A 27,361-nucleotide genomic window follows, 5' to 3' on the forward strand; every position below is an offset into this window, starting at 1 on the left:
AAATCCAGTCACGAGGAATCGAACCCCGGTCGTTGGTGTCGTAAATCGATTACGCTAGCCACACAGCCATCTCACTTGTTATTAATTGTCTTTTAAAAAATGAAAATTTTATCATTTCGAACTTAGATTATTAATATTAATAATAAAAATAATAATATGAATATTAATAATAATAATAATAACAATAATAATAATAATAATAATAATAATAACAATTGTATCTACAATTTAATATTTTAATAATAATTTTTTATTTTTATTTTCGCAGTCAATGTCGAAATAATAAGAACAGGAAGAATTTGGACGAAGAACTACTACTACTACTACTCCAGTATGCTGTCATATTTTTTCATGGGATCTTCGCGGGAGTGGCCGCAAAAATAATAGAAGAAAGGACAATGTTATTGCTCCAACGTGGGATTCATCGATTGGTGAGTCTCATATAGAGCAAATTTTTAATTATTTAAATAAGAATTTTAAAAAAAAATTATATATATATATAAATAATATTGCAGACAAATATTTTTGTAATATTGCAAAAATAATTAATGAAACAATATAAACTCAATATTTTTTATTGCTTATTCAATATGAATACAAATGTTGAGATGACTTTTTTTAAACATAAAATATATGAATATAGCAGTCAATCTAAGAAGCTTCTTTTTTTTTTGACGCGAGATAAATATATAAGAACAAAAGATGTCGGATATAAATAGAACAAAATTGGCTAGGGTTAGTAGGGTAGAGTTAATAGATAGGAGAATACCAACAAACGAACGTTGCTGACGGTGAACGAAATTTTTTGACTTCTATTGTCTTTGAAAATAAATCAACATCTTCAATTTTATTGATTTTTTGATATTATTTTATTATTTCACTTTATTTTACTATTATTATTATTATTATCGTTTTTATTATTATTATTATTATTATTATTATCTTTTTTTATTATTTTTATTATTATTATTATTATTATCGTTTTTATTATTATTAGTATATTTTTATTGTTTTGTAATTTTATTTTATTTTTTTTTTATGTGAAAAAATAACAATTTTTTTGCAATAATAATAATATTGAAATTCTTTTTTTATTTTAATTTTTTTTTATAAAAGTGCTTTAAATGTCAGCCCCGTTGAATTATTTTTCCCCTGTAATTAATTTATATTTCATTTGATAGGTTAAAATTCATGCTTCAATTACTTCTAAACAAATTGCTATATGCTTTAATTAATATATAATTCAGTCACATTATTGACTATACGATCTTTTCACTTGAATAATTATTAGTTGCCCCAAAAACGATGTTCTACATTATTCATAATTAAATTTAGAGTGTCATTTGTTTTAATTATATAAAAGAAATACCAGAATGATAAATAATTTAAAAATTATTTATTTTTAATTATATAAATTATTTTTTATGCAATTATTATTAATAATAAAAATAATAATAATAATAAAAATATAATTATAATTAAAAGTGAAGTGAATATAGAAGTAAAAGAAACATTTTAGAATTTCGCGTTTATGAATAATTTTCAAAATATAATTTCCACTCGTCAATTTTTTTCCCTATAATAATTTTTTTTTTTTTTTTTTGAAAAAAAAAAGAAAAACCCGAGTTCTTCCCTCTCGATGGAATTCAACATGGTAATTTCGTAACTAACGTAATAAAGTGACATAAATTCAACGCCATAAACTGAAAGCATCCTTTTGCAATATACATGACAGTTTCACTCTTTCATCGTTGGAAAATTTACTTCTTCCTTTTTTTTTTTTTTTGATATATCCGTTTCTAAGGTTCGTGATATAGAGACAACGGAATCCCATGGGAATTAAATCTCCACGATTATACTATATAAATGTCGACTCGATAAATGCAATTTATACTTGAATTTATATGTCAAAAATGATATTATACTTTTTTTTTGAAGAATTTTAGAATTCTTAAAAATTTAGAAAATAATTTAGAATTTAAAAAAAAAAAATTGTTTTCAAATTAAATTAAGTTTTCTTTTATAGATTATTTAATCTTAATAATGTTGACGAAAAATCAATATTGATGTTTAATTTTATAAAATCTAAAAATAAAATTTAATTTTTATAAAAATTAAATGAAATTAAAAATAAATTAAATTAATGTGCTAAATGAAATGGAAAAGTATATTTTATTTTCATAAAATGCTAATTAAATTGATACAAATTTTCTCGTTTCTAAATTCAAAACTATTTATGCGGTTATATAATAAACAGTAGTTTATACTATATATATATATATATATAGTTATGAATATATGTTCTCAATCAGTATGCGGTTTAATGCGCGCACATATACAATTTCGCTAAACAAATTATCATCGCGTGAACACGAAAATTGAATAAGCTTTTGGTTTCCCGCAAATTAAACCCGAAAAACTTATCTCATTTCACCAAATTTCTCTCCTGTATATACTCTATAGGTATATTTGTCGGTTAAATAGCTTTTTCACAATTAGTTGATTTTCCATTAATGTGCATATGACCATACCGTCAATCATAAATTGTTAATTAAAATTTATTTTCTCACTTTAATATAAATTTTTTTGTTTTCGAATTTCTTTTTTTTTATCAAAAAAGAAAATTCATTTTATCAAAAAAGAAAATTCATTTTATCAAAAAAAAACTATTTTCTTGAAGGGAGAGACAAAATATATTTTCACATACTATTGAGTAAAATTTAGGATTCTTGTCAAAAACGATATATATATACTTTTCAAGATTCAATATCAAATGATTGTCTAGTATAAAGAGTAATAAAAATTGGATCACGCTTCAACTTTAAATTGATGTGGAAATCGTGCGTTTAAATCCTATAATATATATGATATCTATTTTCATTTTTTTTTATTTCGTATATTTTTTTTTAAATTTACTGAAAAAAAATTATTTGATTTAAATAATCGGCTATTTTGGTATTATCAAATAAAATAAATATTTATTGGAGAAATAGAAATATTTATATCAAATAATTTATTATTTGATTCAATTAAATTGTATTTGTTTCAAAAAGAGAAAATATTGGTTCAAATACAGTTTATTTAATTCAACTAAAAAAAAAAAAAAATTATTTGGTTCAAGCACTGAAAAAAAAATTTATTTAATTCAAATACCGGTGTATTTGGTTATTATCAAATAAATATTTACTTGAATCAAATATTTCTTATTTGAAGCAAATACCATTTATTTGATTCAAATAAAAAATATTTGATTCAAGTAAATATTTATTTGATAATAACCAAATACACCGGTATTTGAACCAAATAATTTTTTTTTTTCAGTGAGTAAATGTTTATTTGATAATAGTTAAGTAATTATTTGAATTAAATAAATAATATTTTGTTAAAACTTTTAGAAAATGTGTAAAATTTTGAATATTCAAATTTGATTTCATTTTATTTTTTTTATTTCTTTTTACTTCTTTTTAATTAAAATTTTATTTTTATTTATTCAAATTTTTGTTAATTTTATTAAAAAAAAATTTTTCTGATTTCTTAAAAATTAAGTATCATTTTCACATTTGCGGTTTGCCATATAGATATTTATATATAAAGATGGATTTTGTAAAGTTCATATATACGTGAGAATTAATATTCTACTCCTTGATGTGTTACCGACAATCGACTATGCAAATTATTTTCTGACAATGCACTTTATGCTATCTACCGCACGTCCCAGCTTGTGGATCGATATTTCTGCCAGTTTGAAAAAAAAACCGCTTCTAAGTCACTTTCTGACGGCCATAAATCTTGTTGCAATCCATAAATAGTTACCTCAGCCATGAAACATTTTCTGCGTATTACACCCGCGCTCGCGGAGTATAAATCGAATTTTAAATAACGTCAATAGAATTTATTTTACAGTCACAAATTGAATAATTTGTTACAAAAAAAAATTTTTTTTTTTTCTATATTTAAACGAAAACTTTTTTTTTTATTAAACACATATTACATATAAAAGGAACAATTTGTTTTTTTTTTTACATTTTTTTTAAGAAAGAAAAGTAAATTGAAAAAAGAGGAAAAATTGAGTTTGAAGTTGAGTTTTAAATTGATATTGAATATATGAATATAAATTGTTGGAAGGATTTTTTTTTGGAAAATTCAAAGACCATCGTCAGAATCGTAGAAACGTTGATATTTTGCCACTGGCATTTGAATAGAATTGTAGTCCTTTTTCTCATGTTGAGTGATAAGTTTCTTTTGTTCTAGAGCAATGTATATCAATAATGGACAATAAGCTAAATTCGCAAGTCCCACAATTCTCATGACCCATTGAAATCCAATTGATCGTACCAATTCACCTCCAATAATAGGCCCTGGAATCATAAAAAAAAGAGAGAGAGTAGAATTGCCACTTATAAAAATACAAAGCTTGCTTTATTCGACAACCCTTCGTTCCTTATATACGATTCATGTCCCTCACACTATAGATGAACACAAAAGTAGCCACTTCTTGTTTAGCTTGCAGTTTCTTGGATTCGTTTTCTTCTTCTTCTTCTTCTTCATTTTTTTTTGTTTCTCCTCCGCAAATCAATCAATATATATATATATATATTTCGGGAGAGAAAAAAAAAATTCTTTACACGAAATATATTATTATATATATATACATTTTCTTAGGTCATGTATGCTATCTGAATTTCAATTAAAAACTACCCTTTTTTATTTATTGTATTAGGGGGATGTCTATCAGTAGTAGAAGTAAGTTTTAGTCAGACGGAATAATTTTGTTTATTCTTGTCATGTAGATAATATTTAGGGTGATCTTAAAATCCTTAAAAAGGCCTTGAAATTTTTTTTTTTAAATTTTATAACAAAATATATTAAATTATTAAAATTTCTTTTTTTCTAAAAAAAAAAAATTATTTTTGACTATGATTTTTTTTTAAATTACTGAACAGATTTCATTTTTTTAAATTACTGGACGGATTTCATTTTTTTTTTTTGGAAAAGAAAAATATATTTAATTGTATTAATTTTTGTTATTTTAATGAGAGATGCTCGACTCTGACGAGCAGTTGTCGATCGATAATCGCTCGACGTGTATGTTAGGTAGTACAAGTAGCTTCCTGTCAGACTGATCATCATTAATTTGTGGAATTTTTTTTTTTATGTTAAATTAGTATCAGTAGTGAAAGTTAATTTTTAATCAAACACAATTTTTAATTTATGGAATAAAAAATTGAAGTAATAAAAGACAATTTTAGATGGAGGCAGATTACAATTTTTGATTATTTTTGAAATTTTAATTAATTTCATTAAAAAATAGAGATTGTGAGTTAGAGAAACTTTGAAATTCTTGAAAATAAAAATAGTAGTAAAAGTCATTTTTAGTCAGCCAAGAATTTTAGAATTTTTTAGTAATAATGGTCAGTTTCAGTCGGTCAGACTAATTTTTCCTGCTTTATTAGTATCAGTAGTAAAAGAAAATTTTAGTCAGACGGATAATTTTAGTTCGTGCTAGGTATATAAATAAGTAGTAAAATTTATTTTCGGTCAGACAGATTAGTACACGGAAAAAAAGAAAAAGTAACTTTTACTACTTTAAAAGTAAAATTGGACCTGTCCGAAGTTTCTGCGCATCTCTGGCAACTTTTACTCCAAAAATAGTAAAATTTACTTCAGAAATAGTAAAAATTACTACGGAAACAGTAAAATTTACTACAGAAATAGTCAATTTTACTATTTTGCGAGTAAAAGTTGCCAGAGATGCGCAGAAACTTCGGACAGGTCCAATTTTACTTTTAAAGTAGTAAAAGTTACTTTATTCGTTTTTCCATTTTTCTCCGTGTATAGTAGTAATTAGTAGAAGTTTTTTGAATTATTATTAGTAGTAGTGTAAGCAAATTTTAGTCAGCCAAGTAAATTTTTATTAAATTATTTTTAGTAGAAAAGTTCGGTTTCGGTCAGACATATTAGATACAATTTTGTTGTTGTTTTATTAGTCTCAGTAGTAAAAAAAATTATAGTCAGAATAATAATTTTCAGTTTCTGCCAGGTATAAATAAGTAGTGAAATTTAATTTTAGTCAGACAGATAATTAGTAATAAGAATTTTCTGCTTTATTATTATTAGTAGTAGTGTAAGCAAATTTTAGTCAGACAATTAAATTTTTATGAAATTATTTTTAATAGAAAAATTCAGTTTCGGTCAGACATATTAGGTACAGTTTTTCCTATTTTATTAGTACCAGTAGTAAAAGAGAAACATTTTAGTAAGATAAAATCTTAAAATTCGTAAATCAGTAGTAAAAATTCGTAACAGTCGGATATTTAAAAAAAAATTGTTTCAACAGTAAAAGCTAGTTTAACATACTTAGAGCAATCATTAAAATAGTAGTAAATGTCATTTTCAGCCAGCCAGGAAAATTAAAATTTTTCTATTAAATATTTTCAGTAGTAAAAGGCAATTTATGGTCAGACATTATTTTTACTTTATGACAGGCCTAAATAAGTAGTAAAAATCAATGTTAGTCAGACGATTAGTTTAAAAATTATTATTATAGTAGTAAAAGTAAATAGTCAGTCAAATCATTAGTAATTAGTAGAATTTTTTGCTTTATTATTATTAGTAGTAGTGTAAGCAAATTTTAGTCAGCCAAGTAAATTTTTATTAAATTATTTTTAGTAGAAAAATTCAATTTCGGTCAGACATATTAGATACAATTTTTTCTATTTTATTAGTACCAGTAGTAAAAAAATTAGTGAGATAAAATCGTAAAATTCGTAAATCAGTAGTAAAAGTTCGTAATAGTCGGACATTTAAAAAAAAATTGTTTCAGTAGTAATAGCTAGTTCAAGACATAGAGCAATTATTAAAATAGTAGTAAAGGTCATTTTCAGCCAGCCAGGACATTTTGAATTTTTCTATTAAATATTTTCAGTAGTAAAAGGCAATTTTTGGTCAGACATTTTTTTTTACTTCATGCCAGGCGTAAATAAGTAGTTAAAATCAATTTTAGTCAGACAATTAGAAAAGAACTTTTTCTTCTATTATTATTTTAGTAGTAAAAGTAAATTTTAGTCAGACATTTAATTAGTAATTAGTAGATGTTTTGTTTTATTATTATTAGTAGTAGTTTAAGCAAATTTTAGTCAGACAAGTAAATTTTTTTAAAATTATGTTTAGTAGAACAATTCAGTTTCGGTCAGACATATTAGGTAAAAAATTTTCTATTTTATCAGTACCAGTGGTAAAAAAAATATTTTAGTCAGATAAAATCGTAAAATTCGTAAATAAGTAGTAAAAGTTCGTTATGATCAGACATTTTAAAAAAATTTGTTTCAGCAGTAAAAGCTAGTTTAAGATACTTAGAGCAATCATTAAAATAGTAGTAAAGGTCATTTTCAGTCATCCAGGACATTTTGAATTTTTCCATTAAATATTTTCAGTAGTAAAAGACAATGTTTGGTCAGACATTATTTTTACTTCACGCCAGGCCTAAATAAGTAGTAAAAATCAATTTTAGTCAGACAATTAGAAGAGATATTTTTCTTCTATTATTATTATAGTAGTAAAAATAAATTTTTGTCAGACATATCATTAGTAATTAGTAGAATTTTTTTTGCTTCATTATTATTAGTAGTAGTGTAAGCAAATTTTAGTCAGCCAAATAAATTTTTATTACATTATTTTTTAGTAAAAAAGTTCAGTTTCGGTCAGACATATTAGGTAAAAAATTTTCTATTTTATCAGTACCAGTGGTAAAAAAAATATTTTAGTCAGATAAAATCGTAAAATTCGCAAATCAGTAGTAAAAGTTCGTAATAGTCAGACATTTTAAAAAAATTTGTTTCAGTAGTAAAAGCTAGTTTAAGACTTAGAGCAATCATTAAAATAGTAGTAAAGGTCATTTTTAGTCAGCCAGGACAATTTGAATTTTTCCATTAAATATTTTCAGTAGTAAAAGGCAATTTTTGGTCAGACATTATGTTTACTTCATGCCAGGCGTAAATAAGTAGTAAAAATCAATTTTAGTCAGACAATTAGAAAATAAATTTTTCTTCTATTATTATTATTATTATTATTATTATTATTATTATTATTATTATTATTATTATTATTATTATTATTATTATTATTATAGTAGTAAAAGTAAATTTTAGTCAACTTTTTTTTTAATTATTTTGAAATTAAAAATTTTTTTTTTGAAAATATCTAAAAATCGCCAACAGTATAAATTGGGTGAGATATGATATGCTGGATATTGAACTGTGCAATTTACATATTCGGGTTGTATAGTTTGATATATAAACATGTATATCACAATACCTACCCAGTGAGTAAGCCAGGCTGACTGCTGCTTGTTGGATAGAGTAAACTAGACCATAATTGCCACTTTGATCAACCAGGCTGGCTAATAAAGGGACCAAAGCAGCGTCTGCTACTCCAATACCTAACCCCATACCTAAATGAGGAATAATGAGTTGTGACATTGTAGTAGCCGTTGGTACCAAAGTAGCACTAATGCCAACGACAATCATTGCCAAAACAGCAATTTTACAACGGCCATAGTGATAGGCGATCATTCCAAAAAAATTTGTCCCAATTAAATAACCAACACTGTCAGGAATAAAAACTGTTCCCAATTGCCATTTCTGCAAAAATAGAAACGAACTTTTTTTATATATAAAAAATCTAAGAAAATAAAAAAAGAACTAAAATCTTTTTAGTTCAAAAAAAAGAAAGAAAATGTTATAGGATATAAAAAAATTTTCTATTGATATATAGAAAAAAAATTTACGAGAATGTTGAAAAACTTGAGATACTTCTTTTTTGATGTAAAAAGAAATTTTCAAATAACCTTTTTTCAAAAAAAAAAAAAAAAACGAAAAAAAAAATTTGATTATAAAAAATTTTATTTAAAAAGAAAAATGTTGAAATAATTATTAAAGAATTTTTGCGTAAAATTATATTTTGAAAATTATGCTTTTAAAATTAAAATTTATTTATAAGAAATAAATTTTTAGTTTGTGATTATGTTCATGAAATTGCACTAACCTTGGCTTTTATGTGATTTCTTAACCAAATTGGTAAACATGGTTCCAAAATTGCCATTGGTGATGTCGAGAACCAAATGGCACCGGCAATAATAAGAATTCGCGAATCTGATAAAACATGTGTCCAACTTGAATTATTTTCTGTTTTCTGAAAATTTTATTTCGACAATTTATCAAGGAAAATCTATTTAAAAAAAAAATCGCAGAGTGCAATTATAAAAAAAAAAAAAATGAAAGAAATTAAAAAATTTCAAAAAAAAGAAATTGTGACTTGTCTCTGTATCAATAAGTGATAAATCATACTTGATGATCGTTATTGCCATGGAAGTAATCACCTGGATATCAGACTCGAAATCTAAAGTGAAGATCTGAAGACCTGTGAATTAATATGATTTTTTTTTTTTCATATTGAAAGGGGAAATTTAACAATAGATGAGATAATCAAGAGGAAATATATAAATATATAGTAAAAGTGTTCGGTATTGAGAGAAGGTAGATTGAAAAATCTGATTACTCGTCGAAAGGAAAGTGAATTCTACAATATATTGTCGAAGTCAAAAAGGAGATTTCAATTCTAATGGCTTTAAATATATAATATTAAAGAAGCGAAAGGTATTGAATATCGGATCAAGGAATTAACGAGAAAAAAAAGAAGAAGAAAAAGAAGAGAATCTGACTACAAAATTTTTTATTCGATTTTCTAAACATTTTTCACTTTCTTTTTAAATATATTTTTTAAAAATATGTTTAAAAAAAAAAATTAAGAAGACTGTATTTTCAATTTTTTCAAAGTTTCAAAAAATTATTTAAATAAATGAAATTATTAAAGTGAGAGAAAGAAGAGAGAGAAAAAATTGATACTCACTTATCGAAATGACAATGAGACTTGCGACAAGTAAAAATGGTGCCATTTTTCCTTCAAGATCGTAAAGTATAGAGCCCATTGGATAACCAAGAAGAACACCAAGAGCTATACTACCAAGGACAAATCCCATAATCTTTGATCTTTTGTCTTCTTCTGGATATTGAGATGCCAGCAAAGACATTCCTGACACTCCGATGCAAGCTGACGATATGCCTTGAATGCTTCTTGCCAAGAAAAGCACCTCGTACGTTTGTCCAAAGGCGAATACTATGCAGTTTATCATATCGAGATTCACATTCTTTTCAAAATATATATATATATATATAGGGTAAGTGTATGAATTACTGCTGATGCGTCAATTACTGCGATTTTTATAAAATTAGTAAAACTTAGTATAATTGAGAACATAAAACTGCTTCAAAATGACTTTAAAACTTATTCCAAATGATATTTGATATTATATCCACTAATGATGCATATTTCGACAAATTATTAAATTATTTATTCAAGTTACAATTGAACCTATCACAGAAAATTAAAAGGCATTAAAATAAGCTGCAACGCTTATTATTTTAATCCAATTTTGCTCATTTTAATCCATTTTGGTATTAAAATCCCAGGTGAAAAAATTAACGTTACTAACATTACTAATGTTACTAAAGTTAGTATCTATAAAAAAATTAAGAGTTTCTAAAATATATTTTCACAGAAACTTTGACACTACTTTCCCATTACCACTTTCACTTCCACTTAAACTTTTTATAATTTCCATTCCCATTTCCACTTATACTTTTTCTAATTCTCATTCGCACTTCCATTCTCACTTCTACTCTTTCTAATTCTCATTCCCACTTCACTTCCACTTTTTCTAATTTTCATTCCCATTCCTATTTCCACTTCCAGTTTTTTATATTCATGGCCACTACCACTTTTTCTAATTCTCATTCACACTTTCACTTCCACTTTCACTTGTTCCAATTTTCATTCCCATTTTCACTTTCACTTTTTTATATTCATTGACACTTCCACTTTTTCTAATTTTGATTCCCATTCCTATTTCCACTTCCAGTTTTTTATATTCATTGCCACTACCACTTTTTCTAATTCTCATTCACACTTTCACTTCCACTTTCACTTGTTCCAATTTTCATTCCCATTTTCACTTCCACTTTTTTATATTCATTGACACTTCCACTTTTTCTAATTTTCATTCACATTCCTATTTCCACTTTCAGTTTTTTATATTCATTGCCACTACCACCTTTTTCTAATTCTCATTCACACTTTCACATTTCACATTCACGTTGCACTTTCACTTTCTCACAATGGAAGTGCGAATGAGAATTAGAAAAAGTGGAAGTGGAAGTGGTAATGTAAATAAAAAAGTGGATGTGAAAATGGGCATGAAAATTATAAAAAGTGAAAGTGAAAATGGGAATGAGAATTAGAAAAAGTGGAAGTGAAAATGGCAATGAAAATTAAAAAGTGGAAGTGATAATAGAAATGAAAATTATAAAAAAATGCGGGTAAGAACATTAAATACTTCCTGGTGGTCGATTTTCGACAAGTTTCTGCAAAAATACAATTTAAAAACATTTTCTTAATTTTTTTATAGGTACTAACGTTAGTAACATTAGTAACGTTAGTAATATTAATAACGTTAGTAATGTTAATTTTTCTACCTGGGAATAAGCAAAATTGGATTAAAATAATAAGCGTTGCAGTTTATTTTAATACCTTTTAATTGTCTGTGATCACAGTAATTAGAGCATGCGTATATTTTTCTCATGCTGCTATTACTGTGGTCTATCCAGTCAACCTAACCTCTAAATCAACACTTTTAGCGTTGCAGTAATTCATACAAACTTGCAGTAATACCAGCATATGCCATTTTGAAAAAAGTTAATATTTTTAATAATATATTTTTTATTTCTTCAAGTTTAAAATATCGTTTCTATTTTAATAGACACTAATAGTGATTTAACAAAAAGAATTAAATCATTATTTCATTTACACTTTTATTATTTTATCATTAAAGTCAGTCTTGGGTTGTACATCACAGTAATTGGGACATTTACCCTATATATATATTCCCAAGAAGCACGTAATATATCCTCAATATCAAGGTAATATTACACATGAGATTCGTAATATAACGCTGTAATATTACAGTAATCTTACAGTGATCTTAAAATGTCCGCCTCAAGGTAATATTACCGGGAATATTACTGTAATATTAACGGTAATATTACAGTAATATTACAGTAATATTACAGTAATATTACAGTAATATTACAGTAATATTACAGTAATATTACAGACTGATTTGAGTTATTCATAAAGCATAAAAAACGTAAATATATTATAAGTCAACTTGGCTTGTTGGTAAAACTCTAGACTCGTGTGCTTTGAGTTCGGGGTTCGATTCCCTGGATGGGTAGATTTTTTTCGTAAAGAAATGTTCCCATAATATTACTGTAATATTCTCTTGTAATATTACCTTAATATTACGGTATAATATTACTGCAATATTACTGTAATATTACCTTAATATTAGCGCGTAATATTACAGTAACATTACCGGTAATATTACCTTGAGCCGGACATTTTAAGATCACTGTAAGATTACTGTAATATTACAACGTTATATTACGAATCTTACATGTAATATTACCTTGATATTGAGGTTATATTACGTGCTTCTTGGGTTTATTTATTACAAAGAAAAAAATCGGTTTTTAAAAATCTATTAATCAAGAAATTATCGTTTTTGATCATAGGGGCCGTTCATAAACCACGTAGCCAGTTTAGGGGGAGGGGGAGGGGGGGTTCAGTGAAATTCTACGGTAAAGTACGTGGGGGAGGGGAGGGGTTCGAGCCATGACTACGTAGTTATATTTATTAAGTCATTTATTTTGATATTTTTTAAATTGCGCGGGTAATTCCAATGTCGAATTGAGCGATATATATGAATATAAAGTAGAATTTTTGTAAAATTAAACATATATAAATTATTTTAAAATGATTATTATAAACTTGATGAAAATAAAAAAAATAATTAGGTCTCACGAATAATATGCTATGAAAATTATAAAATTGCATTTTTAGTGTTTCAAAATCACCTGCTTTTAGAGAAATATTACTTAATCAAAAGAAATTAATGCAAAACAATATTTTGTAAACAAATTTTTATTAATTAAGAATTCTACAATTTACTAAATTTTCATTCATTGAAATTTTTAATTAGCTATATTTTTATTTATCATAATTATTAGAATGAATTTCACTTTGTCGATTTTGCTGCCAAAATAAAATGGTAAATACATTATTATTTCATTTTAACAAACTGAATGTTTCAGTTAAATTTATTTTTATTAGAATTAATTTTTAATAGAAATTAAAAGTTATGTAATGTTAATATTATTAATTAATTATTCGAATTACTATATAATTTGAAAATTATATAACGTAAAATTTTCATTAAAAGTAATTTTTTCTTATTAAAAAACAGTTGTAATATTCTTACAGATGAAATTTTTGTTAAATAAAATTTAAATGCCTTCAGGTATTAAAAAGTGTGTAAAAGCATATTTAAGAGAATTTAATTTATTGAAAAAATCATTAGTATAAATTATTTATTATTATTATTTATTTATTATTATTTTATTATTATTTATTATTATTAGTATAAAAAATTAAAATTCCTTATGTGTTCTTAAATTGAATTCTCTTTATTGGAAATTGTTATCTATTCAGTGGAAATACATTTTTAAATAAGTAAAAAAAAATACGTTCTACCAGTGGAGGGGGGGGGGTTAGAGCGAAAGTCTACGTTGGTCTACATGGGGGGAGGGGGGGTCAAAAAGTGCCAAAAATTGGGCTTCGTGGTTTATGGACGGCCCCATAGTGGTAAAAAAAAGTTGCAGTTAGACAAAAATGTTTAATTAATATAAATTTTCTAAAGTGGTAAAAATAGATTATTACTAATTAGTAAAAATTTTTTAATTTTATTTTTTATTAATACTAGTAGTGAAAACAAATTTTAGTCAGCCAGGGATATTTGGAAAAAAAGTTCTCTTATTTTTAATAGTAAAAATTAGTTTCAGTCAAACAGATAATTAATCTGTTTTATTAATAGCAATAGTAAAAACAAATTTTAGTCAAACGGATCAAAAATAATAAAATTTTTGTAAAGTTTGTTTACAATCAAAAATTATTAATTTTATTTAAAATTAGTATTATATCAGTACTGCTTTTTAATTTTATTTTTAATTTCGCACAATTTTTATATAAGTAGTAAAAAAAATTTTATTTTATGTCAGACACAGAAAAAATTTACGATGGTTAATAATAAAATTAATATGAGCTTACATAATGCTGCAATAAGTAGGCACATATTCCCAAAGAACAATGGTTTAGCGTATCCTGTGGTACCAATAAAAATTCCCACAGCAGGATTTAAAATTAACTGAATGAACGCTTTGGAGCTTAGCAATAATCCCACACGACCATTTTCATCCTCAGAGTTGACAATACTTGAATTACCTTCGAGTGTGTGCAGATAATCCGGAATGATGGGCACTGAAATAGACATTTCTTTCAGATGCTATTACTTTATATTTCAACTGAATGAGAATCAATGGATTAACTTTTATACGTGCGCGTCTTATTTTTTTTTTTTTTTTTTCAATTTTTTTCACAAAAATTCTTTTTTTTATATTACCTTTTTTTGAAAAAATTTTCGAAATTTATTTTATTATTTATTAATAAATTTTATTATTTATAATAAAAATTCCAATTTTTTTTTATGTCACAGTAATTTTTTTTTTTTAAATTGGCGTTTATATGTGGAAGAAAGGAATTATTAAGTATTCCTTCAGTGAAGTTAATAATTTATTTATAAAAGCACATAATATTTATTTCATAGTTTCTTGAATTTATTTTTCAGTAGGGAAAGAAAGGAACACGCGAAATGTACTTGTTTGAATAAAATATAACCTTAGAGACATACATGTATACACGTTTACCCAAAAATACTCTTGGTCGTAAAGGAAATTAGTCGATTAAAGAAAAAGAAAAAAATTCTTCTTTTTTTTCAAAATTGTTAAAATTTTAATTTAATTGTCTGTTAATATTCCTCTGACTGAAGCTTACCAACTACTGTTAGAAGTACATTATCTAAAAAGAGACTAAGATAGACAATAGTAACAATGAAAATTCTCAAATGTTTTGCCCCTTCGATTGACGACATGATTATTAAAAATATCACCGATATTATTAAGACATCACCAATTTTTTTTTTTTTTAAACACCTTTTTGGTGTAATAAATTTATATTTTTTTTTTTTTGTAAAAAAAAATATTTATTATTTATCAGGAACACTTCCACGCAGATTTCACATTCTCACTGAAATGTGTACAGATTTCCAGGGTACTTTTATAGCTTTTTTTTTAAAGTCTTGAGCATGCGTACCTGTTCATAGATCGTCTCGTTTTACGAATCCCTGCATTTTTCGATTTATTTCGATCGCGCCTGCTTATCGCTAACCAACAGACTTTTTCTCACTCATAAGATGATCATATGGTGACGCCATGAACTGAAACTAATATATTGCCCTCACTTTTTTTTTTTTTTTCATCACACAAATTTCCTTTTTATCAATTTTTATTTTTCCATTTATCATTTTTTATAGACAAAATAAAGTTTAAAAAAAGTTAATTTTAAAAAAATTATTATTTAATTATTTATTGTGGGGAAAAAAGAAAAAAAAATTTATAGGAAATTATTGTGTGTTTGGTCCCAATGTAGTTCTTGGGATTTTGAAAGTGCTATTACGTTTCCTATCTCCACTGGGAATAACGCACCTGCGTTCTGATTGGGAAATTACGATGCGTTTAACACGATTTATATATACAGGAAAAAGCCGTCTCCCCCTAAAGTTACTTTCTTTTTCTGACAAAACTATTTCGATATTATTTAAGCTGCAAATTCACTTGTTATTATTTTTTTATTTATTTACCCTTTTTTTAGATCAGTATAATTAAAAAATTAATTTTAGTCAGAGAATTTTTTTTTAATTTGTATAATTTTTTTTTTAAGTAATAAAAGACATTTATTTGTTTTAAATAAATATTTATTTAGGTATTTTAAATAACTTTTATTTCATTTAAATAAATATTTCCTTCTTTTAAATAAATATTTATTTGATTAAAATAAATTCTATTTGTTTTAAATAAATATTATTTGATTTAAAGAAATATTTATTTGCTCAAAAAAATTGTATTTGTTTTAAACAAATATTAATTTATTTAAAATAAATTCTAAATGTTTTAAATAACATTTATTTGGTTTAAATAAATATTTATTTAATTAAAACAAATTATATTTACTTTAAATAAATTTGATTTGGTTTAAATAAATATTTATTTGATTAAAATAAATTCTATTTGTTTTAAATAAATATTATTTGATTTAAACAAATATTTATTTGCTTAAAAAAAATTGTATTTGTTTTAAACAAATATTAATTTATTTAAAATAAATTGTAAATGTTTTAAATAACATTTATTTGGTTTAAATAAATATTTATTTAATTAAAATAAATTATATTTACTTTAAATAAATTTTATTTGGTTTAAATAAATATTTATTTGTTTTAAATAAATTTGTATTTGTTTTAAATAAATATTTATTTAATGTAAAAGTTTCTGTGGTAAAAATCAATTTTAGTTATTTCTTTATTCTATTTTTTTTTTTAATTAGACCGTGTAGTCGTTATTTATAAATGATTGTTTTTTATTTTTATTGAATTACATTTAGAAAAAAAGAAAATTTGTTTCTTGAAAATAATTATAATTTTAAAATCGTGTAATTCTTGAAATATCATTTTCCTCCTCCTCACGTATTGTTGCCTCCATTTGATTCAATCTTGGACTTGTACATCTCAATGGATAATTTTCATTTGGTCCCTTCTTTTGAGGAATGATGCGTCCCTCAACATAAACCTCCGTTTCAATACAATCCTTTTCATCTCGAGTCATATTTTTTCTTCTATCATTTCCATAATTGACGTCGAGATTTTGCCTCTCGAATGGGCTCCTGCGACCCTAAATTGAAACACCTTTTTTTTTTAATTCTATTTTATGAAAAACAAAATTATTATTTTCATTTTTTTTAGTTCAATTAGTAATTAAAAAAATTGATATTTAATATATTTTTGAATTAAATAATTAAAATTAACACAACAATTAATAATAAAAATAAAATTTTTCATTTCCTCTTTTTTGAAGGAAAGAAATTTTTTTTTTATTGAGAAATTTCTCACAATAATTAAAGTAATTTGGAAAATGGAAAAAAATTTCACCTCAGTGTTTTCAATGCAGACACGAGGTACAACGTAGGCATTTTCCACTTCACGCATTTCAGGATGGAAACCATAGTTATTGTACCCTGGCGTCCTTTGATGCTCAGTGGGACTTCTATTATTACGAACGGGTTGTGTGAGATAAGGGCTGACACTGCCATAACAATTAGGATACATTGGTATTCGAAAATTGCCCGCGTTACTTATACCATCGACACTAGGTCGTACATAATCGTAAAATGGATGACGTGACTGTAAATCCAATGCCTTTAAACAAAACATTTGTTTTTTATTACTTAAATAAATAATATAATTAAATTATTAAACTATAATAATAAAATCAATAATTTTTATTCATTATTTAAATCAATATTTATATTAATTTATTAATAAAAAAAAGGTTAATTTAAAAGAAAAGAAAAACCTTTTTTTTATTAATAAATTACATTCAAAGAAAAAAATTATATATTTTTTTTTTCAAAGAAAATATTGATGCAAGAATATTTTGTGGTGATTACTCATTTTTCTTGACATATTAAGGAGGAAAAGTGATCCATTTTACAAGTGGAAATATTCATTTGACAAAATCAAAAGCTCCCTCGTGACCTAGTTATTTCATATTCAAAGTTACATTAAATTCCACCAATAATGGCTTTTCATTTACAAGCTAAATGAAATTTAAGTGGCACTTGATTTTGGCGGGAAATTGCATTCGCAAAGCTACAAACTATACATATATATATAGTTTTTGCTCTAATAAATCATAAAATGAATATACAATTCAAAACAAACTAATTGGAAATTACATTCATTTTATGAAAACAAACACAAAAAGAAAGAGTATTTAATGTTTCCAAAATTATTTCATACAAAAGAAGCATTTAAATTAATAAATAAAATCTTTGCAGAGATTTGTTATTTTTTTAAATGTATATAAAAAAATTACCGACATAGAATTCTACATTATCGACTGATGGTAAAACAGGTTTTTTAAGATAATGAAAATATAAAAAATACCGTCATAGAAATCTACCTTACCGACTGATGGTAAAAACAGATTTTTGAAAAATGAAAATATAAAAAATACCGACATAAAAATCTACCTTACCGACTGATGGTAAACCAGATTTTTCGAAAAACAAAAATATAAAAAATTACCGATAGAAATCTACCTTGCCGACTGATCGTAAAATAATCTCTAGAACTTCCTCAAAAAAAGTTTACCATCAGTCGGTAAGGTATATTAGATTTCTATGTCGGTAATTATTTTTATTTTTAAAGAACTGTATTATCAGTCGGTAATGTAGATTTCTATGTCGGTAATTTATTATACTTCCATATTCAAAAACTGAGTTACCATCAGTCGGCAAGGTAGATTTCTATGTCGGTAATTTTTTATATTTTCATTTTCAAAAACTGAGTTACCATCAGTCGGTAAGGTAGATTTCTATGTCGGTAATTTTTTATATTTTCATTTTCAAAAACTGAGTTACCATCAGTCGATAAGGTAGATTACTACGTCGGTAATTTTTTTTATATATTTTGTTTTTCAAAATTTTTTACTATCAGTCGGTAAAGTAGATTTCTGTGTCGATATTTTTTATATTTTCATTTTCCACATTTTTTTACCATTAGTCGGTCCCTTGAAATGCGATATACGTGGGTTTCACTGTAAATTATTCTTTAAATACGAATTTTTGATAAAAATCCAATTAAAATGAAATTTTTCAAAAACGAAAGAAAAAAATAACAAATTTTAAATGACGTGCGAACATTCTCTTAAATATAAAGCATTGATGATAAAAAAAAAATTTTCTTCCTTCGTTAAAGATCTCGGAACCCTGTAGTCAGCCTTTCAGCTTGAGTAATTCGATATCGAATAATTTTTTCGCTGAGAACGTTTAATCATGAAAAAGTACATAGTGTTGTGTCACAAGAGTGGAAAAAGAGTTTTTCTCAATTTTTCAAAGAAGAACATATATATACACACATACACACGTGTCTTTTGTAGGATATAAAAAAAATCAAAAAGGAAAAGTCGGTCATTTGTCTTTTAGCTAACAGTATATATATATACACCTTATAAGTCAGTTTTGTAGCTCAGGTGCTTAGTCTTTTGCATATTCATTAATATGCATAAGTAGAATACCGAAGCAAGCTTATGCAAAGAAAAAAAAAGTTTTTTACCTTTTTTCTCAAACAAAAAAAAAGAACATATTCCCCTCAATGTTTGTAGAAACATTTTTTTTAAATATAATTCTAGATGGGATTATAATTAGAAATATACTCTGAAAAATTGTGCACTAAAAGAAATAATTTTGATTAAAAAATATATATGAATTTTTTTTCTCGCACATATGATATAACGCAAGTAATTAGCAAAATCGTTGTTTGCTAATTATCTTAAAAAGTTTGAAAAAAATGGAAGTAATTAGTGTTTGTCAAAATGTACCTATCCTTTAATGGATCTTACAAATTCATAATTAAATCCTTTGACGCATGAGAGTGATTAATTGATAAATCTCATATATAATTAAATCTCGTATATAGAAGATAATGATTAAATATATATATATATATATATATATATATATATCGAATTCAATGTCATTATTATGAAAATTGCTTTAGATTTTCTATATAGAAGGTGCGTTCTTACTTCATATAAACTCGACGACAGAAAAGAGGATTTTGGTGATTGAGCACTTTCTGTCTTACAGGCGTTAAAGGCGAAGGACGATAATAAAATAAAGAGAGGAACATTATACTGAGATTGCGAAAAAAGGAGAAAAAAAAGTATTTTCAACGAGAGGTGGAAATTACTTTCCGTAAGAACAAAAGGAGTCACGAAAAATTGTGGACAAAGAAAAAAATAAAAAACGATGACATTTTTGAAACGTTTTGAACTCAACAAAAAATTCATTTCCGTTTTTCAGAATGAAAAAATCTTTTTTGGATTAATGAGACAAAAGACTTGAAAAAAGACCTTTCGAAAAAAACTCAAAGAAGAAGACACAATATCTCAAAAATGGAGATTAAAAATTATTTCTACTTTTTTGTTTTTTTTTGGGAAATGGGTGAAATTTTAATGGAATTGAATTAACAAACATTGCACGTAATGTTATATATTGGAGAGGAAAAAGTGGAACACACATTACCTGTCTGGCCATAGTGTTCATTCTTGGGTCTGGTCCAAGATCAGTGGGATCGAATCTTTGCACAAAATTCTTATCCCTCGATAAATGTGTTACCATGTAATAGGTTCGTGGTATAAGAATGCCAATAATAATAAGATATGCTGTGGCAATAATACCAAAACCAACAATAATATCCCGTACAGATGAATCCATTAAAATGAAACATGTCACCCAAATTGTCCATACAATCAAAATTCCAATTACTGTTCCAAAAAAGCATTTTCCCTCGTTGTAGTTTCGTTGTATTTGAGTTATAAAACAGCTGACAATCAAGAGGCATGCCAAAAGAAATATATCATAGCCTGAAAAAGAATTTTACATTTTTGAAATCAAAATTATTTACAGGCCGGTAAAATGGTCGTCAGATTTTTGAGGTATTCTAATCTGCATCTGCAAGTACTATTCTATTCTTTAAAATGTATTTTGTTTAAAAAATCTTTATTTGCCTTGTAAAGTTTGTAATTGTAAGAATCAATATTTTAGCTCGCCGAGCCAGAGTTCGTTTTGATTCCAACAAAAATAATAACAGGATAATTACGGGTTAATTACAAACTGAAACAAATTATTTATTTACAACGGAATTTACAGGTGAAAAATATACAGGCGTATAGATAAATTGCGAAAGTTGGTTTCACACAACGATTGTCGGCGTCTATCGCGATACGTTGAGTCGCGGAATCGAGAATCGGCATCAATCTGGTAACGTCGCTTATTTGAGCCGCGCATCAACGAAATCGGCTTCAGCTCGCTGCGATTAGCCGTGAAATCAATTGTAATACTGCCTAAAAATTCGCGATACTCTGGTGAACCACGAGTAAAACTCGTGTTCCAATTATACAAAGAGTAAAACTCTAAGTATATCTAAAAACGAAGATTAAAAACGGTAATAAAACGGAAAATTTACTTTAAACTACGGAAATTCGCGATACTCTGGTGAACCACGAGTAAAACTCGTGTTCCAATTATACAAAGAGTAAAACTTAAACCACGAGTAAAACTCGTGTTCCAATTACACAAAGAGTAAAACTCTAAGTAAAACTTAAAAACGGAGATTAAAAACGGTAATAAAACGGAAAATTTACTTTAAACTACGAAAATTCGCAATATACTGGCAAATCATGAGTAAAACTCGTGTTACAATTATACAAAGAGTAAAACTCTAAGTATATCTAAAAACGGAGATTAAAAACGGCAATAAAACGGAAAATTTACTTTAAACTACGAAAATTCGCAATATACTGGCAAACCATGAGTAAAACTCGTGTTCCAATTACACAAGGAGTAAAACTCTAAGTAAAACTTAAAAACGGTACTAAAACGGAAAATTTACTTTAAACTACGAAAATTCGCAATATACTGGCAAACCATGAGTAAAACTCGTGTTCCAATTATACAAAGAGTAAAACTCTAAGTAAAACTTAAAAACGGAGATTAAAAACGGTAATAAAACGGAAAATTTACTTTAAACTACGAAAATTCGCAATATACTGGCAAACCATGAGTAAAACTCGTGTTCCAATTACACAAGGAGTAAAACTTAAAAACGGTACTAAAACGGAAAATTTACTTTAAACTACGAAAATTCGCAATATACTGGCAAATCATGAGTAAAACTCTAAGTATATCTAAAAACGGAGATTAAAAACGGCAATAAAACGGAAAATTTACTTTAAACTACGAAAATTCGCAATATACTGGCAAACCATGAGTAAAACTCGTGTTCCAATTACACAAGGAGTAAAACTCTAAGTAAAACTTAAAAACGGTACTAAAACGGAAAATTTACTTTAAACTACGAAAATTCGCAATATACTGGCAAACCATGAGTAAAACTCGTGTTCCAATTATACAAAGAGTAAAACTCTAAGTATATCTAAAAACGGAGATTTAAAAACGGTAATAAAGCGGAAAATTTACTTTAAACTACGAAAATTCGCAATATACTGCCAAACAACGAGTAAAACTCGTGTTCCAATTATACAAAGAGTAAGACTCTAAGTATATCTTAAAAACGGTAAAAAGAACGGAAAATCTATTTTAAACTGTGGGAATACATCTTTTTACTATACATTCGTTACGTTACTTTACATCTTGATACGTTACTTACAATTCTTTACTATACATTACGTTACTTTACATCGCGATACATTATTTTACAATTCGTTACTATACACTATATACATTAAAACCGATAAAATGTTCGACGGGTAAAACCCGATGAACGAGAGTAAAACTCTCCACAAAGATTTTCGGAGTAAAACTCCTAGTCAAGGGGGTAAGACCCACCCGGAGTCCGTGTAGCACGAGAGTGACGGTCCTCAGCGAGAGCGCAGCTTATATAGCCGATCGGTGGGCTGGGCGCACGCGAGTGAGCTTCGGCGATGCGGCCCGCGTGGCAAAATCGGGTACTACGTCTTTGTGCTCCGCGGTCGGTAACATGTTTATCGACGCGCGATAATATTTAGTAAAAATATTTATCGGCCGATTTCTAACTATCATAACAGCCTTTGAATTTTTAACCCCTTCACAGTCGAGACCCAAATCTCATAAGTGGGCTCAAAATGTCACCAACATATTTAAAAACTAAAATTTGCGCAATCAAGTATACTATTGTATTTGAGGTCGCTGATTACGAATCTTCCATCAGAGTTTGAAAATTCAAAATGGCGGATCCAATATGGCGGACAACTTTTTCAAAATTTGATCGGTTTCGTTTGAAACTTGATACTCGGGGGTTTTTGAGGTCGCTGATTACGAATCCGATGTCAGTTTTTCAAAATTTAAAATGGCGGATCCAATATGGCGGACAACTTTTTCAAAATTTGATCAGTTTCGCTTGAAACTTGATACTCGGGGGTTTTTGGCGTCGCTGATTACGAATCCGATGTCAGTTTTTCAAAATTTAAAATGACGGATCCAATATGGCAGACGACTTTTTCAAAAATTCATCCGATTCGCTTGAAACTTGTTACTCGGTGGTTTTCGGGGTCGCTGATTACGATTCCGATGTCAGTTTTAAAAAATTTCTAAAATTCAAAATGGCAGACAAAAACAAACGAGAATCGAGACTGTAAAAAACAATTGCTAATCGATTTAGTAAAACAGAGATGAGACAATTTTTGAAAGTGAAAAGAAGCATAAAAATAACACATTCGACACAGAAACAACGCAATGACGAAAACAATTGACAGTCAATCGCCTACAACGAAAAGACAGTGACAGTACTGTACAGACTATGACAAACGTGAATCAAGACAGTAAAAAACAATCCGCCATTTTGAATTTTCAAAATTTTGGAAAACTGGCAGCGGATTTGTAATCCGCGACACCGACAACCCCCGAGTAATAAGTTTTCTAGCGAATCGCATCAAATTTTGAAAAAGTCGTCCACCATATTGGATCCGCCATTTTGAATTTTAAAAAACTGACATCGGATTAGTAATCAGAAACCCCGAAAACCCCCGAGTAACAATTTTGGGACAAATATGTCTGTTTATATAGCCACAAATCTACTTGCGTGTATACACGTCATCGACTGTGAAGGGGTTAAAGCATCTGATACAACACTTGAGAAAATTTTAATGACGATAATTCAGAATCAAATAAAGATTGTTTAAACAAAATGCATTTTAAAGATCAGTACTTTCAAATGCTGTAACGACCTTTTAAAAAAAAAAAAAAATGTATAAAATAAAATTCTTTAAAATGAAAATTATACAAACCTAATAGTGCAATGTATGTGGTACTTCGTAAAATTTCCGACGGATCACTAGTACTGAGGGCAAAGTACATACTTGAAATTACCACCTGTACGCCGAACATAAAAAAGACCATTAAACATTGAAGATAACCATTGATGTGAACAGTAAATATTCCACCAACTGAAAATGCCAAGAAAAATGCCCTTGACAACATAATTGAAAATATCAAACCAAACCCTAATGTTGAGATAAATATTTTTCTTGAATTTAAATGCACAGCACCAATATAATCATCATTCATGCAAAATGGTAATATTGTTTGTAACATAAATATTGTACCGAGAATTAAAATAATTGTTAAAAATGGATTACCATCAAGTGATTCATCGATAATATAACGATAAATAATAAATATAAATATAACAATAGACGCAAATGTTCCACTAACCATTATTGTTAAATAAATTGGTATCCATATACCTGATTTTAATATTGTTCTATCGATATTAATTTTCACTAGGCCATCAGCGTTTCTCTCTTGAAAATTGGCACATTTTTCACAATTTATTAAATTTTCATTTGTGCATAATTTTGGCATTTTTGAATGTTTATTTTTTTGTATTGTTATTTTTTGCGTTTCGGGATTAATTTTATAGGTGGCATAAATAAAATATTCATGATCAATATTTTGTTGTATGTGATATTTGAGAAATTGTGATTTATGTGGGATTTCGAGAATTTCGTAAGTTTCCAAGTTACTTAAATCCTCTCGTGTATTGGGGTCAAAACGTGGTAATGTGCAGGTTCCAATAGGATGAGGACAAGTTGCTTCTCGAAGCCTTTGGAGAACGTGGGCGACCTCGATAATGGCCTTGCCGATACTCAAGAGGTAAGGTGAGTGAATTAGTGACTTGCTAGTGCCTTCTAAATGAGAAGATGAAGAGGTTCCTTCTCCTTGTTGTTGTTGTTGACTCGATGTAAATGCTTCTGTATTTATGACAAAGGATCCCTCGGGTAGTACATCTACAAAAAAAAACAGGATTCTCTAAATTGGAATTTAAATTTTTAATTTCTTTTTTAATTTTATTTTTACCATCTAAAATTGAATCGTCAAGTGGTAAAACAATCCATGTTTCTCGAATACCTCCACTCACGTCACTGTGTTCAATCCAAGATTTAATTTCATCCCGTCCACCGAGAGCAACAATAATACGTTCTGTACTGTTTCCCATTTCACTAAAACCTAAGTAACTCTTGACACAAAGTCCATTGTCCTTGCTGACATCTAAAAATCGTCCAAGAACATAGGGCGATGTTGCCAATACTAAATCAATGGCTTCGTATTTTGTTGTTAAAAAATTTACCAAAATATCAATTAATGGCTTTGTCATATTTTCCATTTTATAATTACTTATTGGCAATAGATTATATTCCATAAATGGTTCTAGTGTTGATTTATAAATTTCAGGTATTAAAATTCCCAAATTATAATCTAATGTGCATTCTGAATTTGCTCCCATTATTAAAATTTCTTTGTAAACGTGCATTTTATCCTGACAAGTGTCGTAGATTTTTATACCTAAAACAAAATTATAATTTGCAAATATTTACTTGATGTAAATAATTTTTATTTAAATTAAATACCCATTTGGAAAGATTCCCGAGAAAGTGCCCCTTGGAGATTCCATTAGAATTCCGTCGAAACTTCCAACGGAATTCCGTTTGGAATTTCATTTGAGTTCCAAAGAATTTCCTATGGAATTCCAATGAGATTCCGACGGAATTACACTCTCTAAATCTGAATTAGTAAAAATGTTTACTAATTTGAATTAGTGACTCAATTTTTGCTTCTGAATTAGTAAAATTTTACTAATTATTAGTAACTTTTACTATCAATTAGTTAAATTTTAAATAGTTAAATTTTACTAATTGATAGTAAAAATTACTAATAATTAGTAAAATTTTACTAATTCAGAAGCAAAAAGTGAGTCACTAATTCAAATTAGTAAACATTTTTACTAATTCAGATTTAGAGAGCAACGAAAATTCGATTTTTTTTTAATCTTTTGAGTCATACACTTAATGTAGGATTCTAAAAATTAAAAAAAGAATTGAACGGAATTCTATCGGAATTCCGTCGGAATCTCATCAGAAATTCTTTGGAACCAATAAATTTTGTATTTGAAACAAAATTTAATTGTAATAATTATCATTTAATTAAATAATAATTATTTCGAAATAAATATTTATTTGATAATAGTAACCGATTATTTGAATCAAGTAAATTTTTTTTTATGTTATAAATACTGAATAGTTGTTTTTTAAAAAAGAGTTTTCTCATACCCAGTGACATTCCTGGTACATATGAATTTTTATTTAAAATCTCAATTACTTTGAGAGCTGTCGAAACTTGTTGATGACCTTTTAATGATGAATCATTGCAATACGGACCGTAATTAGCGTCCACAAAAACTGAAAGAACAATTCAGATAATAAGAATAATAATAATTTTAATAATAATAATAATAATAATAATAATAATATAATTATTAATTAATATAATAATTGTAATGAGAATTATAAAAATAATACTAATAATTATAATAGTAAAAATAAATGACACTAATTTATCAAAAATATTTTTAAAAAAATTTGAAATAAGAATAATTGGAATTATTTAAAGAAAAAAAAAAAAATTCAATTAATTATAATTCTCACCAGAGATTATAGCATTGCCCTTCGTTTCCAGAAACGTGTTTTTTTTTACACACGTGACATTTTCAATGGCCGAGAAGCCATATAAACAATTCAAGATCAAAAAAATTAGAACAAGCATGTTTTTTAAATGATTTTTCATTTTTGCGATAAAAACAAAAAAATTAAATAAAAAAATAAAATAACGTGTTTAAAAAATTTTTTTACAAATTTATTATTATCATCACTTTGTTGAAAAATTTCAAATGTAATGGGAAAAATTGTTTTTTATCAACCATTTCTTTTCCTGTTTGATCGATATAATACACACTTTCAACACACACACACTTTATAACCAATTGCTTCCTCGGCTGACTTAAGCCTTATCATTACTACTTTTTTTTTTTGGTGAGAAAAAAAAATAAATAAAATACACTATACACTTTCACTGATATAATTTTGACAAAAATTGATAACAAAAAAAACACACTATTTCTCTT

At 26.5% G+C, this 27,361-nt stretch overlaps 2 protein-coding genes across 2 annotated transcripts; both read right to left on the reverse strand.

Annotated features, from left to right (window-relative positions):
• Nucleotides 1-3,967: 3,967 nt before the first annotated feature.
• Nucleotides 3,968-15,533, reverse strand: LOC127276615 (synaptic vesicular amine transporter). Its single transcript, XM_051297176.1, has 7 exons — nucleotides 15,061-15,533; nucleotides 14,278-14,487; nucleotides 9,907-10,173; nucleotides 9,377-9,417; nucleotides 9,043-9,189; nucleotides 8,318-8,639; nucleotides 3,968-4,358 (listed from the first exon to the last, which is right to left on the reverse strand). Exons 1-7 carry the CDS (start codon nucleotides 15,155-15,157, stop codon nucleotides 4,144-4,146), a joined length of 1,299 nt encoding a protein of 432 aa, XP_051153133.1. The 5' UTR covers nucleotides 15,158-15,533; the 3' UTR covers nucleotides 3,968-4,143.
• A 1,149-nt stretch (nucleotides 15,534-16,682) lies between these two features.
• LOC127276616 (protein bride of sevenless) lies at nucleotides 16,683-27,361 on the reverse strand. Its single transcript, XM_051297177.1, has 7 exons — nucleotides 26,886-27,361; nucleotides 26,511-26,639; nucleotides 25,261-25,746; nucleotides 24,189-25,190; nucleotides 20,428-20,768; nucleotides 17,270-17,536; nucleotides 16,683-17,012 (listed from the first exon to the last, which is right to left on the reverse strand). Exons 1-7 carry the CDS (start codon nucleotides 27,022-27,024, stop codon nucleotides 16,764-16,766), a joined length of 2,613 nt encoding a protein of 870 aa, XP_051153134.1. The 5' UTR covers nucleotides 27,025-27,361; the 3' UTR covers nucleotides 16,683-16,763.

This window comes from Leptopilina boulardi, unplaced genomic scaffold (assembly GCF_019393585.1).
Source record: "Leptopilina boulardi isolate dan_hultmark-lab unplaced genomic scaffold, ZJU_Lbou_2.1 LbouV2_150, whole genome shotgun sequence".
Classification (NCBI taxonomy): Eukaryota; Metazoa; Arthropoda; class Insecta; order Hymenoptera; family Figitidae; genus Leptopilina; species Leptopilina boulardi.